The sequence below is a fragment of the Podarcis bocagei genome (assembly GCF_964188305.1).
Source record: "Podarcis bocagei genome assembly, chromosome: 4".
Taxonomy (NCBI): Eukaryota; Metazoa; Chordata; class Lepidosauria; order Squamata; family Lacertidae; genus Podarcis; species Podarcis bocagei.
Genome location: NC_138128.1, coordinates 64,821,326 through 64,840,578, shown reverse-complemented (window position 1 = coordinate 64,840,578; position 19,253 = coordinate 64,821,326). Strand labels below are relative to the sequence as shown.

Genomic DNA, 19,253 nt, shown 5'->3' with positions numbered 1-19,253 from the left:
TTGCTGCTGCTGCCCGGACATGCCGGCCTCCTCCTCGTCCGCTGTCTCGCGCTCCTCCCTTTTGCACGCGCTGCCCCGCCGCCGCCCCATTGGCTGGGTCCTGTCAGCTGATCCTGTGTTATTTCCTGTGTGTGTGTGTGAGGGGAGAATGGAGAGAGAAACCTCGGCACCACCACCGCGGAGCCGCCCCCGGCTCGACGTGGATCCTCGCCGCCGCCGCCTCTCACCGCCCGACTCGCCCGCCTCCCTCCCACGGCACACCAGCCAACGTCTCACGGCACACTAGTGTGCCGCGGAACACCGGTTGGGAAACACTGCTCTAGAGCAATACCAACATGAATAGCCACGGCCTTTTACAATAAGGTTTTTGGTTCCCCTGCCCCTGCATTTCACACATGGTAACACTAGAAAACAGCAAATGGTATTATCCCGACCTGTGTGTCATGCAAAATAAAAATAAAAGGAACAAAAAGAAGTAACAACCAACACAGCACCATAGATGTCAACAAGGGACGTTACCTAGTATTCCTCTCCAGCAGAAGAGAGACGTAACAGCGACTGTACACTACATGATTTTACAGGCCGTATGCTACAGGTGGTCTTCATAGGTCTAAGGAGCTGTGTTAAACCTGGTTAGAAATTCCTCCTCCTCTTTCACTATCGTAACTTCCAAAATCATCCCCCCCCATAAGAATGACGAAGGAAAGGCTGATATGCATTTCAAAGTGGCTGATGCTAATGCAGAATTGTTAAAAATATATAATAAAATAAAAGGAAAGGAAAACATTACTGTGAGTGGTAACAAAGGATATTGCCTTGTATTCTACTCCCTAGGTTTATTTTCCAACACCCCCCAGCCCCCACAACTATGTCCCATAATTCTTTTAAAAATAATTTCAAAACCACTGCTACTTTTAAAAGCCTCTTCTTATTAAGAAAACAATAGGTTGAGAAACCTGTACAATTTACTGATGCGCTACGCAAACATGTAGAATCTTACTCAGGTTAGAAGGAAAAAAAGGTTAACGGTGCAATCCTATGCATGTCTACTCAGAAGTGAGCCTCATTGAGTCCAACGGCGCTCGTTTCCCAGGTGTGTATAGGATTGCAGCCTAAGATGGTCTGAGCTGCAAAAGGAGAAGAGCTGGGCTGCCCAACTACACAGTAGTTTCATTCTTCCAGGGCCCCGTTTTGATATTTCCTGTACTGTCTGAACTGTAGATCATGGCTTCGTGCAGGTTCCCCTTTAGAATCCCATTGTGGCTGGTTGTGCTAAATGGTAAGGACTGGGTCCGCGGGTGCATCTCGAAATGAGCTGCATGGTGCGCTGTCTCGCTCTCTGGCACCGCGGCACAACTGTAGATCACAGTACTTGCATCGCTGCTTTCCGGCTGACTGATGGTGGGATATGGGTCGCTTTTCGCACAACACGCCCGCCTGTGGCCCGTCTGGCCGTCATGCGCACTGTGCGGACTGTCTGTGTGTGAGCTGTGGATGCTGCCATCAACGCTGGAAGGAATGTGGTAAGCGTACTCTCTTTCCCCCGCAGACCGATGCCGGCTGAAGTAGCGTGGCTTAGTTCTGCTTTTCAGGCATCTGTGGATGTGCATGTTGGGCCTGAAAGTTCCCTCGCTGTGTACATGAATGTGAGCGTCGTCTTCCAGCAGCTGATCACAGTGCATTTTCGCACAGCACGGCGTGACGGGTGAAAGGCAGTTGACGTGGTTTTGAACAGCTTGTAGATTTGTAAGTTTGCAGTGGCTAGCAGCTGGGTGATTAAAAACAGCAGATTTAGCAGGGCAAGGCGATTCTTGGAGACACGGGACATGGACCTGGCTTTCCCCATTGACGTTAACCTTTGGCCGGACATTAACTTGCACTGAATATGTGTTTCTCCGAGATGGGCAGCAGGACCACCAGCAATGCCAGACATCATCTCGCTTTGCACAGTGATGGATAAGGATGAAGAGCCCCAAGGTAACGCAAAATGCTCCATAGAGGCAGCTGAATATCATATCCAAGAAATGTCCTTGGGAAACAGCGAGTGCACCAAAGGTCCAAGTGGCGGTAAACAGGAACAAAGTGAAAGCCGCAGCTCGGAGCTGAGCCTTAAATGAGTGCTCATTTTCCAACAAGGAAGAAGACATCATTGAGCATGTCGCCTGGGAGACAGATCCAGAATCGGTGATGTGGCTGTGGCCAACCTCGGGACTTGCCAGCCTCTGCTGATCTTCCGTCCTTTCTTTCAACTCGTATTTGCGCTCCGGGTGACGCCTCAGTTGCACGTACGTGCAGAGGAAGTAAACACAAGTCACCAGGACAATGAAGGCAACTGGTCCATAAAACGCACCGAGACTTGGCTCCCATGCCATCCAACAACTGTAAAAGGGGGAGGTGGGGGGGAGAATAGATTTAAACAAAAAGAAATCAAATTAGTAGTTTTGATCACATTAGTAGTATTGAATGCGTTCTTCTGATTGTTCCATTATTGCAAGCATTTATGCTTGATTCCCTTCCCCACATCTGTTCTGGGGGTTCTCCTGACCGGCCCCCTAACAAAGCAGATTGGGTGGGTGGAGGAAGTTCCATTGAGCTAGCAGGAGCCCTTGCCTGGCTTTCAGTAGTACACTAGGTTAGTTGAATCCAGGTTTTATTTTCTGCAACATGAAAATAATACAATAGCCTTAGAATGGATGGGATGCATTATTGTATTGCACCTCTATTTATTGCCTTAACAGCCCACCTTTTTCTCCAAGGAGACCAAGGCAGTGTACATGGTTTTCCCCTTCCTCATTCAATCCCCACAACAACCCTGTGAGGTAGGTTAGGCTGAGAAGAAGTGATTCGCCATGAAGTTCATGGCTGAGTGGGTGATTTGAACCCTGGAAGTGAGGGAACTGCCAGAAGGCCCTCGGAGCTGGACCTCAGTGTCAATGCTGAATGATGAGGGTGGAGATGCTCCTTCAGGTACACAAGGCCTCTCCTCTACATTACTGAGGATGCTGGTGTAACCTTCTTTCATCATGCAGCACAGCTAGTTGGGCTGACCAAATATCTTTGGTGGACTTGGAAAGAACACACCTTTGAATCTATGCTATGCTCTTGGGCACACAAAACTATCCAGGTATTTTCAAATGCTTATCAACAGTTTCATCCAATAAAAACAACACAGGATCCATGTGTGCATCCCTAAAAGAAAAGGGGGGGGGGAGAGAAATCAAGATCTATGCAATTTATGCCAAGGAATATTGGAGCAATCCCCAGTGGTAGGATGCTGCTATTTTCAAGAGGAGACACTTCAAAAATCAGTTCCATAAAGAGCACGCTAATGTCGGGGCATCTACGTTTTTTGTAGTAACGTTATTAAAAATGAATAAGGCACGCAACCCACTGTGCTGTTGCTTAATCTGTAGTGCACACACACACTCTCTCTCTCCTAAGCAATTTTATCACCCCACCTGCTTCATGGTTTTCTGCTCACATTGTGATATCTGGTATTGATTGCCTGTGATTAAAGTGATTAAACTAAAGTAGTACAGCCTCTGCAACAGTGCCAAAGGGAAAGTCTCTCGCAAATTTATGAACATAAATAATGAGATCTTTTAATACCCTGTTGATTATAAGTGATTGTCTAATCACATGTGCTGAAATAAATAAGTTTTAATATGATAGAATTTGCAGAGTAGCAGCCCTCCCCAACGCCCTGGTTAGAGGAGTCTGCCGGAGCTCTTCACTCATCTAATGTCTTGTTTCTAAAAAAAGGAATTTACTAAAAGCATTTTCATAAAGTCAGAGTGCGGTTTGCTTTCATTTCCTTACATGTTAAAAATGTGTATAATGATTATATGCCAGGCATTACAAGAGCACTCTACACCAATGCTTTAGCACAGCCATGGCCAAGCTAGTGCCCTCCAGCTGTTTTGTACAAAAACATCTGGAGGGCACCAGGTTGGTGAAGGCTGCTTGAGTGTGAACTGAAATACATGACCTTCACAGCATCGTTAGCACTGAACAAAATGCTGATGAGAAGCCAGTGGTCCACTGATTGGGGACATGCACCTCGATGCAACTGAGCCTTGTACATGTTTGGAGCTCTGAATCATGTATATTTTTAGCAAATGAACTTTTAATTGGCATTCTCCTTACTCTCCTTCTCTCAAGAAGCCCAGGAGAAGCCATCTGCTGTTTGAAGGGTCGTTGAGCCCATGTGCAAACAATTCTATAAAAGAAGAAAATTGATACTTGGGGGCTAAGAAAACAATGAGGGGTATAAAGTTTAAAAAGCAATTTAGCATACATCAGGCCACACAGCCTGGAGCTTGTGCTCTTTCTATGCGATTTCCAGATTCAGAAAAGCGCCGGTGTGATGCACTGTCTAGAGTGTTGAGTTGAGCTGAAGGAAATCCAGTTTCATATCATTCCTTGGCTGTGAATCTCGCAGGGTGGCCCTCGCAGCCTCCCTTGGTTGTTGATAAAGCTACAAGGCTACTCTCAGCTACTTGAAGAGCAGCAGACAAAAGCAACATGTCGATATTTCCCCACTCTTTTAAAGAAAAAACCTTAATCAAAGGAGGTGGCAAACCAGCCTTTAATCCAGTCAGCTCAGGCGGCACTTAATTAATATTAAGCTATCTATCACAGTTCATTAGAAATACAAATATATTGTGTATAAGCGGGGACTCCTCTAAAAAGGATTCTGCTCAGTGCTCCAGCCAGCTTGGAGCAGGAACCTTACAATGCTGTTCAGACACTAAGAGGAAAGAGGGCAGTTTCAGGCCCATAGCTATACTAGTGGGAGACTGTTCTGGGCAAGGTAATATGTTCATTTATGTTCTACAGTATTACATAAATCTCCAAGGAGCGTAAGGTGGCAAACATGGGAGGTTAGGCTAAGTTGGGACAGAGAGATGACCCAAGGGGAGCTTTGTGACTAATAAGGATTTGAACGTGGCTCTTCCAATCCCTAGGCTGAATTTTCAACCACTACACTTGCTCTCTTCCTTTCCCCTCCTCCTGAAACATCCTTGAACAACAATGACATGTGTGTGTGTTTGTTTTAACCTTGTATCACAAACCTTCCTCCCTCTAACCTTAACCTTCTCCTCCAGAATATTCTCTATAAACTGTACAGGGCTGGAACAGGCCACTTCCACCCCAACATTGTCTTTGAAGGTGAAGGTCTAACTCAGGCAAAGGCAAACTCGGCCCTCCAGATGTTTTGGGACTACAACTCCCATCATCCCTAGCTAACAGGACCAGTGGTCAGGGTTGATGGGAATTGTAGTCTCAAAACATCTGGAGGGCCGAGTTTGCCTTTGCCTGGTCTAACTCCACAATACATTAACTGCAGGCCTTGCAGCCGTATCAGGGAACTGGAGATGTTTACTTGTAGGTGCCAATGAGTGCATTTCTCTTACTGCCAAGGGCAGTGTGAGAGGTGGCAATTTACCTCAGGGATGTCACTGAGGAAAGATTAAAACCTACCTCCTTGCAACTATATACCCTCACCTTGCCTGCCCCTGAGGTTAGTATTTTTTAAAAATGTAATGTGTAGTTAGGGCCTGACCCCTAAAGATCTAGTGGCTCAGATGTTCTCTCTATAGTTTCTTGAGAAGTCCCCCCCCCCCATGTATAGAGGCTCAACAGCAATCAGTATTCTGGGACTCCACATGTACTTGTCAGGCTGTTTCCCCTCAGCCAGCCAGCCCAGATTTTCTTTTACATCACAACTGAATATACTTCTGCATATCTAGGCCGTCCCCTAAGTATATTTTTGGGTGGCCCCATTTCACTTTCAAACGTATAACCACTCAACCGTCTAAGTTCTCTATTAGCAGGAATGATGATAGAATATGACAGCCTGAAAGCTTACTGAAATACTTACAATTGCGCTTCTGCGTAGTTTTTTATCCCGTAATTATTTATGTTGATTGCCGCTGTAATTCCACATATAATAAAAGGAACTCCTCCACTAATCAGATAAAACCTGTTAACAGATAATATTTGACAGGTGAATTTTCAGTTGAATAGAATTCTTCATAAAAATGATTTTTCATGCTTGAAACGGTGAGAAAAGCCCAGGTAACTTAGGTCATTAACTTTAAATGCTCATTAAAATTAAAATTAGAAATAAAAGAACATTAAAACATACAAAGTGTTTTAGGAAACAAGGTGTTCATCTTTATAATACAACGTTGGGAGTATCTTTGTGATATGTCATTCAAAAACTGGAGTTCAAGAAGCAAAATTATCACTTACATGTAAATTTTAAAAAACCCATATTAAATATGGAAGACATTTTAAGGAAGTATGAATGATAGCTATGGTTTTCCATTTTTATACAGAACACAAAATCATTTTATTCTGAATAGCTGTGGCCAAACTAAAACGTTGGAGTAATCTCATTTTCTCAGGTAGCATTGCAACATTTACATAGGTAGTTTTTTAACTCTAGGGAAGAAAGAGCATGAAGAAAAGAAACACAACTGAAAGGTCTATTAAACCAAAGAAATCTTCTTTTTTATAGCCATTAACTCGGCAGCATCTTTCCAAACACCTCTAGTTGTCAGGAATTCTTTCCTAGAGAACTAATGACCTTCAGCAGAGCTATGGAGAAGGAGCCAAGTATTCCCTCCAGCGGCCTAATCTAGGGGCAGAAAAATCACCAAGCACTTGACTTGAGACCCCAGACATTTACAGAACAGGGCTAGGGAACATCTCCCATTTCCCAGTTAAGCTGTTATTATGTTTAATACTGAATGAAAGCACAAGATCTAGGTTGCAGTCTTGCTTGATTATGTCATTACACATGCTAGAACTTAGGATGGCGACAATGAAACCCTCCAGCTGCCAGTTGTTAAAAAGAGTCATTCCTCAAAAGGGAGAGATAGGAAGCAGAGCCACTCCATCAGTTCTGCGGAGAAACTGGCTCCATGAGGCTCCAGCCCAACTTAGTCAAGATAAGAACTTTTGAGATTTGCTGCCCTTTTCCAATTCCCTATTCCCCATTCTTTTTCTTCCTCTTTTGTGTTGTGTATTTTCGATTGTAAACCTGAGGGCAGGGACTCTTGGGCTTCTGGGAGCCTTTTTGATTGAAGCGCTGGAAAAAAATGACCCAAATCAATCAATCAATCAATCAATCAATCAATCAATTGTGGGTTTTCCTTTGTGGGCATCAAGGTATGGGAAATAGTTTGCAGAAACCTGCTTCTATTAAGGTAAGGCTCTTTCTGAGACCATGTCCAAACATGTAATTCCATAACATACTTAATGAAATTAAATCAGGATCAGTTTGGACAGGTGTCTCAGCAATGTGTCCTCTGGTGGCACTCCTCTCCCCACTCTTTATGCTGATGGGTCCCAGTGGGTTTAGTGGGTTGCAATGGTGGTGGTGGCGGCAGTGGCAGTGGCAGAGGCAGCAGTGTTGCTATCGACATACCATCTGGCTTGGAGCCACCATTTGGCTTTTCCTTTCACCATGTCCTGGAATGGCATTGTGAGATGGAAATTAGAGCAGTGATTTCAAGCCACCTGGGACATCCGCCAGGCCCCTGAGGTCCAAGCAGCAGCCTGGGCAGGGTCTCTGAATGTATGCCAATGTTATAATTTTGAGAGGAAGGGGACTAATTAATAGGTGTCCATCTTTCAGGGCACTGCTCTCTAGCTCATAGCATTAAACCATTATTATTTTACAAGGACATGTTTGTCACTGAGCCTGTGTTGTAAATGACAGATTCTCAGAAAAGCTGCTGTTGTGGCAGGAAGCATAAATGGAATCCAAGGATGATTTGTAAGATAAGGTTACCAGACGTCCCCATTTCCAGGGGACAGTCCCTGGATTTACAGATCAGTCCCATACAAAATCCATTGTAGTTGAAAAGTGTCCCTGGATTAATTGAAAAAAATCTGGTAACCTTATTGTAAGAACCTGATTAATGGACTGCACAAGAATTACTGCCTGCACGTTGTTCTCCTCATTTTGCATTGCCGCCCCTCTGCTCCACCTCCTAGTAATATTCTTTTGCAACTTGCATGAAATTAAATAGTGAAGGACATGATATCGCACACTTAACTGGTTAAATACCACTTGCTTAATTCTTCGAACCAAATTCATCCAAGTGCATGGAATGTATGTTAAATTGTCACAATTAAGCAGCAAATAATTACCACGCTCTATCATTAAGCTAAATCAGTTTCCTAGGGAATGTCTCTTATAAAAAAGACCCATCCTAATGTAACTCCCCCAAATTCAGCTTAGTACAGCCGATGAGAATTCTACATCTGAGCAGAATTCTCCCCAAAGCACTTTCCACAGAAAAAGCTGTTGTGACAGTCTTTGATGCCATGACACCAAAATACCCAGGTTACACAATGCTGTTTTATAAGCTTCAGCTTGTAAAGGGGTTTTAGTACTTTCACTCACATCCAGACCCTAGTGATGGTTCTCTATTTATTTATTTTTTAAATGTATTTTTCAGTCTTTCTATGCTACTTTTAAACTATACTAGTTCTCAAACCAGTTCACAATAATGAAATCAGTTTTATAGCCAGGTGATGCTTCCCCCCATAGTAAGGGACCCAGATTCCTCCATTTTAAAAATATACAATATTGGGGGGGGGGGAATAAGGATCACAAGATAAGGGTTGTTGTGAGGTTCTATGCCGGGGTCAATAAACTTTTTCAGCAGGGGGCCAGTCCACTGTCCCTCAGACCTTGTGGGGGGCTGGACTATATTTTGAAGGAAAAAATTGAAAGAATTCCTATGTCCCACAAATAACCCAGAGGTGCATTTCAAATAAAAGGACACATTCTACTCATGTAAAAACAAGCTGATTCCGGACCGTCCATGGGCCAGATTGAGAAGGCGACTGGGCCGGATTCGGCCCCCGGGCCATAGTTTGCCTACCCATGATCTATGCCATTCTGAGCTCCTAGGAGAGACAGTGGGATAGAAATAAAATTACTGCAGCTTAGATTGTTATGAAATTAGAAATGACAATGGACACCACCTCTCCATATGCAAAAGTCTGAGAACACCACCCGGTCAAACACCTTTTCAAATACCACATTGCACTTCCAATTAGCTACTGTCTCTATAATCCAAAATAAACACGAGGAGTTCTAAGATGTAGACATTGAAAGACTTGATGTTTGTATGATTGACTTTATATTTTCTTTCCTTCTAGAACTGCAAGGTCCAACAACTTAAGCCAGCAACAATATAGTAGCTTACAGGGAGTCCCAAATACCAAACAGCCACTCAAATGGCGGAGCTGGTTCATGAACAATGCCCTAGGATCACCTGCATAGCTAAATACTAAGCTATGTTTAATTCCAAACAACATGTTAAATACATATTTGTATTTAAGGTACATTTTTTAAAATGAAATAAAAAAATTCCTTCCAGTAGCACCTTAAAGACCAACTAAGTTAGTTCTTGGTATGAGCTTTCGTGTGCATGCACACTTCTTCAGATACACTGAAACAGAAGTTGCCAGATCCTTCTATATAGTGAGAAGGTGGGGAGGGGTGTTACTCAGAAGGGTGGTGGGAATGGGAGATAGGCAGATAGCTGAGAGAGCCTCTTGACGACTCTTAACGACTGTAATAGGTCTTACAGGAAAAGGCAAGGGGTGGGAAGGTGAGAAATGGTTTAGTCATGTATAGTGAGATAAGAATCCAATGTCTTTGTTCAGTCCAGGTCTTTTCATGGTTTTAAGTTTGGTAATGAGTTGTAATTCAGCAGCTTCTCTTTCCAGTCTATTTCTGAAATTCCTTTGTAGTAAAACAGCTACTTTGAGATCTTGTATAGAATGTCCTGGGAGATTGAAGTGTTCTCCTACTGGTTTCTCTGTTCTGTGATTCTTGATGTCAGATTTATGTCCGTTTATTCTTTGGCGTAAGGTTTGGCCTGTTTGTCCAATATAGAGAGCTGAAGGACACTGTTGGCATTTGATGGCATACACAATGTTAGACGATGAGCAATTAAATAGTCCCGAGATGGTATGTGTGATGTTGTTGGGGCCAGTAATGGTGTTGTCCGGGTGTATGTGGCAGCAAAGTTGGCATCTGGGTTTATTGCAGGCTCTGGTGCCAGTGTCTGTGTTAAGTCTGGTTGTAGTATTATTGTGGGTTAGGAGTTGTTTAAGATTGGGTGGCTGTCTGTAGGGAATGAAAGGTCTTCCTCCCAGAGCTTGAGAAAGAGAACTGTCATTGTCCAGGAGAGGTTGTAGATCTCTGATGATGCGTTGTACTGTTTTAACTTGGGAGCTGTATGTGATGACTAGAGGTGTTCTGTTATTTTCTTTTTTGGGTCTGTCTTGCAGCAAGTTCTCTCTGGGTATCAGTCTGGCTCTGTTGATCTGTTGTCTAACTTCATCTGCTGGGTATTTTAGTTCTGAGAAGGTTTGCTGTAGATCCCTTAGGTGAGAGTCTCTGTCTGTAGAATTGGAACAGATGCGGCTGTAACGTAGTGCCTGGCTATATACAATGGACTGTTTGGTATGTTTGGGATGGTAGCTAGAGGCATGTAGATATGTTTGTCGGTCAGTTGGTTTGCGGTATAAGGTGGTGTCTATGCGCCCATCCTGTATTTTTATAGTAGTGTCCAAAAAATGTATTTCTTGCATAGATTGATTCATTGTAAGGTTGATTGTGGGGTGAAAATCATTAAATTTCTGGTGAAAGGTGTCCAGGGTCTGTTGACCATGTGTCCAGATGATAAAAATATCGTCAATGTATCGCAGGTACAAGAGAGGTTTGAGTGGGTAGGAGTTCAGAAAACGTTGTTCTAAATCTGCCATGAAGATGTTGGCATACTGTGGGGCCATGCGGGTGCCCATTGCTGTGCCGCTGATCTGAAGAAACAGGTCATCACCGAATTTGAAGTTGTTGTGGGTAAGGACAAATTGGCAGAGTTTAGTGGCAAGGTCCGCTGTGGTTTTATCTGATATGGTGTTCCTTATAGCTTGTAAACCATCGTTGTGTGGGATGTTGGTATACAGAGATTCCACATCCATAGTAGCTAGTATAGTATTGTTGGGAAGATTATTTAAAGATTGTATTTTCCTCAGAAAATCTGTGGTGTCACGTACATAGCTGGGAGCATTGATGGCATATGGTTTCAGAACAGAGTCCATATAACCGGAGACACCCACTGTAACAGTGCCAATACCTGAAATGATGGGGCGTCCTGGATTTCCTGGTTTGTGTATTTTGGGTAGAAGATAGAAAGTTCCTGGTCGAGGTTCTGTTGGTGTGTTGGTGAGGATCTGTTCTTGGATGTGGGGGGGTAGCTCCTTAACAATCTTGTTTAGTTCTTTCTTGTATTCTTGTGTGGGGTCTGAGTCCAATTTTGTGTAAAAGGCTTTTTTGACTATGGCAGACCAACACGGCTACCTATCTACTTTTTAAAATGAAGATTGCATTATCTGGGGATGGGTGGGTTATGAGATCAGAGCAGGCATGGAGGAGCAGTTTAACCTTTTATGCCCCTGCTGCAGGCCTAAGGAAAATCCGTAGTATATCTTTATTTTTTTTTTTTTTTAATAAATTTTTATTGGTTTTACAGCATTTTTAAGAAGAACAAACAAACACAAAACAAAACAAACATACAAAATACTTTCAAAGATATTTTCATAAACCTCTTTTCTTGGACTTCCCCATACCCCCCCTCTCTGCATCCCAGTGTCCATATTTGAACTAGCAACTCCCAGTTGTTAATTTCTAATCTCTGTCGTCTTAGTCCTCCTTTATTATCTAACCTTGTATCCCTGTACCCTGTTACTTCTAGCAACCACAACATTTTAACATTCGTTGAGCTTATAGTAGTCCTTAAGATAGCTCTTAAATTTTTTCCATTCTTCTTCCACCATCTCTTTACGTTGGTCACGGATTCTGCCTGTCATCTCAGCCAGTGTCATATAGTCCATCACTTTCATCTGCCATTCTTCCAGAGTAGGTAAATCTTGTGTCTTCCAATACTTTGCGATGAGTATTCTTGCTGCTGTTGTGGCATACATAAAGAAATTTCTATCTTTCTTTGTCACCAATTGGCCGACAATGCCCAAGAGAAAGGCCTCTGGTTTTTTAGAAAATGTACATTTAAGTACCTTTTTCATTTCATTATAGATCATTTCCCAGAAGGCCTTTATCTTCGGGCATGTCCACCAAAGGTGGTAAAAAGTACCTTCAGTCTCTTTACATTTCCAACATTTATTATCGGGCAAATGATAGATTTTTGCCAGCTTGACTGGGGTCATGTACCACCTGTATACCATTTTCATAATGTTTTCCTTTAAGGCATTACATGCCGTAAATTTGATACCGGTGTTCCATAACCATTCCCAGTCATCTGACATAATGTTGTGTCCAACATCCTGCGCCCACTTAATCATAGCAGATTTAACTGTTTCATCCTGTGTGTTCCATTTCAACAGCAAGTTATACATTCTAGATAAATTCTTAGTATTGGGTTCTAGCAATTCGGTCTCTAGTTTTGATTTCTCCACTTGGAAACCGATTTTCCTATCCTGTTTAAAAATTTCCATTATTTGGCGAAATTGAAACCAATTTTCTACTTTGTGCTTCAATTTCTCCTGACTTTGTAGTTTAACCTTGTCTCCATCCTGTTCTAAAATTTCCCAATACTTCGGCCATCCGACCTCCATATTGAGTTTCTTCACTGCTTTAGCCTCCACTGGTGACACCCATCTAGGGGTTTTATTTTCCAATAAGTCTTTGTATCTTATCCAGACATTAAATAATGCTTTTCTAACAATGTGATTTTTAAAGGTACTGTTAACCTTGTCATACCAAAGATATGCATGCCAACCAAAAGCATTATTGAAGCCTTCCAGATCCAAGATGTCTGTATTCTCGAGGAGCATCCATTCTTTCAGCCAGCAAAACGCTGCTGCCTCATAGTACAATTTTAGGTCCGGCAGGGCAAAACCCCCTCTTTCTTTAGCGTCAGTCAGTATTTTGAATTTAATTCGGGGCTTTTTGCCCTGCCAGACAAATTTCGAAATGTCTTTGTGCCACCTCTTAAAACATTCCATCTTATCAAGAATCTGCAAGGTCTGAAACAAAAATAACATTCTAGGCAATACATTCATTTTAATTACTGCAATTCGGCCTAACATTGACAGTTTCAGATTTGACCATATTTCTAGATCTTTTTTAATCTCTGACCAACATTTTTCATAATTGTCCTTATACAAATTAACATTCTTAGGTGTTAAATAAACCCCTAGGTATTTGACTTTCTTAACCACTGTCAAACCTGTTTCCTCCTGAAATTTCTCCTTTTCCATATCTGTTAGGTTTTTCCCTAAGACTTTAGTTTTTTGCTTATTCAACTTAAATCCAGCCACCTGGCCAAATTGTTGAATTATTTCTAAAACCCTTTTCGTACTAGTGTTTGGCAATCCGTAGTATATCTTTAGGGGCAAATCGGGTCCTCCCTGAAAGAGGGCACATGTTGCAGTGAGACCTGGCAACCAAACCCTGTCTTGTGGGTGGGTATGATTGCATAGCCACAACACCCAGTTGATAGGTCCCTTGATGCAGGGTTTAATCAGGCCAATGGGACGCAGGCTAAACGGATCAAGGGACCTATATATACCCATGCACATGACCCAGAGCTGCCTCTTTCGGGGCATGGATCGGAACACCCGCCCACCTCTTCCTACTTTTAGGGTTGTGCGCTTGACCTTGCTATGCCATCATGTGTTGTCTGTTGTTGGTACAGGGGAACGACAGGAATTTCCCCACTTGGCTGATTGGCTGGTGCCATTTGGGTTTTGCCTTCCACATAGCAAATCGTCACAACTTGTAAGGTTGAGGATAGGCTCTGGTTCAGGTGATAAGGATGAGGGAATGCTCTCGCCATCTCTATGTGAAGGGTATTCTGTTAAAGGAATCCAGGGACTCAATGGTTTGGTCAACCCTGTGAGGGGGTTGTTCCTGTGCCTGAGTCCAGGGGGACATCTGGGTGGTGGACATAGCCTGTTCCCAGCTTTCCACCTATCCGGGTGTTTACCCTAGGCTGACCTACACTGGTGCCCTGGGTCAGCGCTACCTGCAACAGTGCAGGGAACAAGTCAAAGTGAGTGGAGCTATGCAACCACTCATTTGCTGTAATCAATAAAGTCGTGGCCTAAATTCTGCCAAAAACCAAACCAAAATTTGAGTCTTGTCTGGATTTATTTAAGGGGGAGGTTTAAACGTCTGAACACACAAATCCTCCATTTTCACTCAAGGTCTGAGTCTGTGCAGAAGCCACTAAGACATTTGTCCAAAATGAGCTGGAATTCCTTCATATTACCAAATCTGTGGGAAGAGGTGAGGTAGGAATTCAACAAGCAACTAGCCCATTCAGATGTAAAAACATTTTCCTACTTTGAGCTCTGAACATGCTAAATGAAATAATACAGTGGTACCTCAGGTTACATATGCTTCAAGTTATATACGTTTCAGGTTACAGACTCCGCTAACCCAGAAATAGTACCTCGGGTTAAGAACTTTGCTTCAGGATGAGTACAGAAATTGTGCTCCAGCGGTGCGGCAGCAACGGGAGGCCCCATTAGCTAAAGTGGTGCTTCAGGTTCAGAACAGTTTCAGGTTAAGAACGGACCTCCGGAACGAATTAAGTACGTAACCAGAGGTACCACTGTACCTCATTCTGAGCTTCATATGTGCCAAATATTGATACTGCTCAGGTGTGTTAGAAAGCATGGGACAGCGAAATGTGCTATTCATTATAGCCATCTCCAGCCCTGTGGCTCTTCTGCCCCTTTGCTACACATGAGAAAACACATCCTAGAGATGGTACAGAGTGAAGTTGAATGCATTCAATGTATCTGAGCTACACTGCATTGATATCCAGCCCAGCACGCTGCCCGCCCTGTCTCATTGCCAAAAGAAAATTAAAATACTGTCTGGAGATGACAGGCTGTACGAATGATTCCTCACTGTACTACCACAGCTCTTAAGGGATTGAGAAAGAAAAACAACAACAACTTTGAGATATACGGAAAAGAGAAATCCCAAATGAAAGAAAAATAAAATACTCAAAAGCAGTAAAGGAAGAAACAAAAGATTGTGAAGGAAATAGCTTTCTTGTAGGAAAAAGACAAGAGATAAGATAACGGCAAGTTCTAAAGCAAATAATCTAAACCCCACATCATTCCTGTTGTGCACAACTTACTTAAATTAACAGATTAACATCAGCAAATGTGAAATTGGACTAGGATGAACTTCAGTTTCAGAAGAAAATTTGTGTAAAGAGAGGGGGGGGGAACAGATTTACATCCCAATCCTATGTATATAAGGACCATTGTTACAAAGGATTGCAGTCCTAGACTGAAAAATTCTGTGTGATGCCTGTGGAGAAAATGAAAATAAGATATTTAAATATGAGGGAAGCACGAAGGAGTAGAAAACTCTGAAGCAGGTGAGGTTATGGGTTTTTAACTGGATGAAGGAAGGTACTAGGATACAGTATGAAAAACCAAAAATGATTTGTATGCAGAATTGACTGCCCATTGCTCTTTGAGAGAAGCAAAACCAGTTGTTCTTCATAAAAGATTTCATAATCTATAAGGGAGTGTAAGGACAGACAAAAACCTACATTCAGGAATGTATTTAAGGTGCAATTTCACTGAAAATGCAATCTTATTTTGGACAGAAACTCTGCAACAGAATACCAGAGCTACTGCACAGCTCCCATTTGTTCCTTGGCAGATTGCACCCTAAATAAGTAGTGATTGGCTAAAATGATTCAAGATCTCCAATAAGACCTATAAGAATAGCCAGTTCACCGGATGGATTTGACAGATGCTTGCACTAGAGAAAATCTGTTTGCATACCACCATGAACCACTGCATTCAATTGCAAACAATTAGGCTTTCCAAAAACGTTGATGCCTTGTGTAAGTATAAAACTAGTATAGATCGAATCTTTCCATCCAACCCTAGAGAGGTCTCTGCAACATCAGACAGCAGACCATTCCACTGTCTGTCCCTGTGTCAGTGCAAAAATAATAATAAAAATGTCACTGTCCCTTCATGTCACTGAATACCATCCTTCTTTAATCATTATGAGACAGGGGAATTCCAAATCACAGACCACTTTTCTTCTGCCATTCATGTTGATAAATAGGATGTGATTCAAGTTGTTCTCATTGCATTCCAGGCTGTTAAATAAAACCAAACATCTCAAAAAGTTGAATATGTGACTCTGTGTCAGTTTTGGCTATTTACGCACAGTTGCTTCAGCCTGATATTTACTTGTTTATCTGTAAACTGACTTTCAGGGCTATACAGCTTTCTCAAGGCATTTCACATCATAACACAAAGTAAAACAATAATATACACATTTTACAATAAGAGTAACAACTCGGTTTATTTCATCAACAGAAAAACAGAAAAGCAAAATTAAAACAGCAATAGGGATTAAAGTATGCTTAGTGGACCAGTCTCAATAAGTAAAAAAGAGAGCCAGGTCTTCACAGTTCATTCAGCAACAATCTGCAAGGGAGATCCACAGAAGGGAGTTTGATAATGATGGGGCCATCACTGAAAAGTCATTTCTTGTAACAGCCAACCAGCCTGCAAGTGGAGCTTCTATAGGCAATCTTAAAGGTTGAGAAGGTTCAAATGGATGCAGCTGAGTTTTTAAACAAGCTAGTTCCAAGCTGGTCTGGGATTTAAAGGTACTTACCAGCACTCTCAGTTGAGTCTGGAAGTGCAATGGAAACCATTGTGTCAGAACTGAAGTCATATACTTCAGTTGCTAGGTCACTGCAAGCAACTAGGTACTGTATTCTGCACCAGTGGAAGCTTCTGGACTCTCTCCAAAGGCAGTTCCTCACAGTGTGTGTTGCAGAGTAGAGTTTACTCTGGTGGTAATACGCACACTCAACATCAGATCAGTTTGCCAAATGTAAATGGTAGAGCAGGACCTTCTCAACCCTTCCCACAGTGCCTCTCCTCAAAGACAGAAGCAACATCCTCGCCAGAAAGCAGAACAAAGAAGAACCCTGGGATGTCCTCAAATAATGTCACAGCATTTAATTCTTCTTGTGGGGGAAAAGTGATGCACAGGTCTGCCAACTGCTCCTCGGTAATTTGCACAGTTGTAACCAACTCTGCTCCTTTTCCTCACGTGATCACAGCTTTATTGAGGTAACACACTCCTGGCTGCAAGTAGTCAACAGTGAGCAGAGGCAGCTGTGGCAACAGAGACTCAACTGAAATTAAGAAGCCACAGCAATGTGGCAAGCAGGATTAAACAGGGTGGCAGTTGCTGGATAACTGCCTTTCCTAAGTGTGTTGGTGATGAGAAATAGCATAGGGGGTTAGGGGTGCTTCTTGGCCATTCCAGCTCACTTGCCGCCTGAGGCAAGAGTCTCAATCTAACTCATGAAAAGGGCTGGCCTTGCAGTCCCTAAATCCCTGATCCAGACTGTCATAACCACAGCTCTGCTGCGCCCACCACCAACACCTTTCACAACATTTTTTCATAGTTTATTCAGGTTTCCCCCTTGTTATCCTAAACAGTACAGTTCCTTATTTTTCCAACCACCCACCTTCTAGTTTCTTCCCCACTACCCTCTTTAGGCATTATCATTGCTGTCATTAAATTATTTTAAAAGCCTCCTCCTGAAGTCTACAAGCTTGTCTTTATTATGCATTTAAGAAAAGTAAGTTAGCCTCGGGATTTCTCGCTTTCGATACATATCCCAGTGTGGTACTGAATTCTACAGGCCAATGCATTTCTAAAACTACCAAAGAAATGAAAAACAAAATGACATCAATGATCATTCTACAAAACCAAACACTTTTATTCACATGTGACATTTTAGATGGATTGCCTCTGGGTTGCTTGGACTCGGTGATAATCCTTAGATTCTCAAACCGAAACCATGTGCTTCTTCCAAGCCTCAGGTGCTGCTTCATTGTTTTAAATGGAGACTGCAAGACATTTAACACAATGTCCCCTGTAGCACTCTGAGAGCTCACAAGGGTTTTGTTTGCCCTGTAGCAGATGGAAGCTAGAGGAAATCCAGCTGAAATGTCACATTCAAATATGAACACGGGTTCTTTCAAATATGAAAAAATAAAATAAAATTGCAGACATTATGGCATTGTTATAGTCACAAGCAACTATCTGAAGGATGATGAAGCATATTACCAGAAACTGGAAGCCTACAGGCAAAGAAGTGGATGTTTAGATTAAATAGATATGTTGAAATCAGACTTCAACACTACTTTTCAGTCTCTGCTTCACCATTAGAGTGGCCAGGTCATAGGGCTGCCGTAGTGATGGGAGAAGATGTGCTTGGCAGAATTCTTTCTCTTATGCAAATCTTAGAGGTGCTCACAGTCACAAAACTTCCAAAGCTCCCTTCCCCATATGGGGATCAAACCTGCAACCTTGGCATTATCAACACTATGTTCTGACCCTCGCCACTGCAGTCCTTGTCCTCACCACAACTAACCCTGCTGCCACAATGTTCTGGTACTGATTTTGGAGGCGTGCAGGGGGGTGGAAGAAAAAAGGTAAGTCCTATTGGAACAAGCTGAAGTCCAAAGTGAAAGAGGGATGCCATAACTGGATACCAGCCTAGGTCTTACTGAGAATATATGGAAAAGAGCAGCAGTGAGTGCAAAGGGGGGGAAAGGTGTGTGGCAGACCGTAGCAACTCACTCAGTGCTTCTTGTCTTGGAAAATCAAGCCTTTTTACAAATCAGCTTATTGAATCGCAAAGCCCCTTGTGAATTACACAATCCTTATCCTAGTCCTACATACATATATATCATGAGTACACCTGAACTAATTCTGAACTGATGAATAGGCTTGACACATATTTATTCTTCCTCACCCTGAACATATAAAATGATGAAAAGAAAAGATAATACCATTCAGCTTTACAACAGCCCAGAATGTTAGATATTTCCATTCAATAGGTTTCCAAGGAAATATGCTTATGCTACAGAACAACAACAGCGACAAGCCTTTCTATCTACTGCCCCAAATTCTACCCATGGAAAATCTCTTGTACCGTAACTCATTATATCTACAGAAGATTGGAGGCACTGATATGATGGCTGGCCTCCTTGCCTTACCCAAAGGTTCTTTCTTTCTGTTGACAGTGCTCCGAGGGAAACAACAAGAATTAATCCTGACAACCTTAATACACTATCTACTTCTATGAATGTTTTAGAAGGTTTGCCAGAGAATGTCATAT

At 42.5% G+C, this 19,253-nt stretch overlaps 1 protein-coding gene across 2 annotated transcripts in view; it reads right to left on the bottom strand.

The window, feature by feature from the left end:
- Nucleotides 1-321: 321 nt before the first annotated feature.
- ADGRA1 (adhesion G protein-coupled receptor A1) overlaps nucleotides 322-19,253 on the bottom strand; it is a 313,459-nt gene continuing 294,527 nt past the window's right edge. For both annotated transcript variants that reach the window (XM_081189457.1, XM_081189458.1), the window contains 2 exons: nucleotides 5,885-5,986; nucleotides 322-2,379 (listed from right to left, as the gene is read on the bottom strand). In XM_081189457.1, coding sequence (XP_081045583.1) covers nucleotides 1,158-2,379; nucleotides 5,885-5,986 — 1,324 coding nt within the window. In that variant the 3' untranslated portion in view covers nucleotides 322-1,157. The remainder of the gene's footprint in view (nucleotides 2,380-5,884; nucleotides 5,987-19,253) is intronic.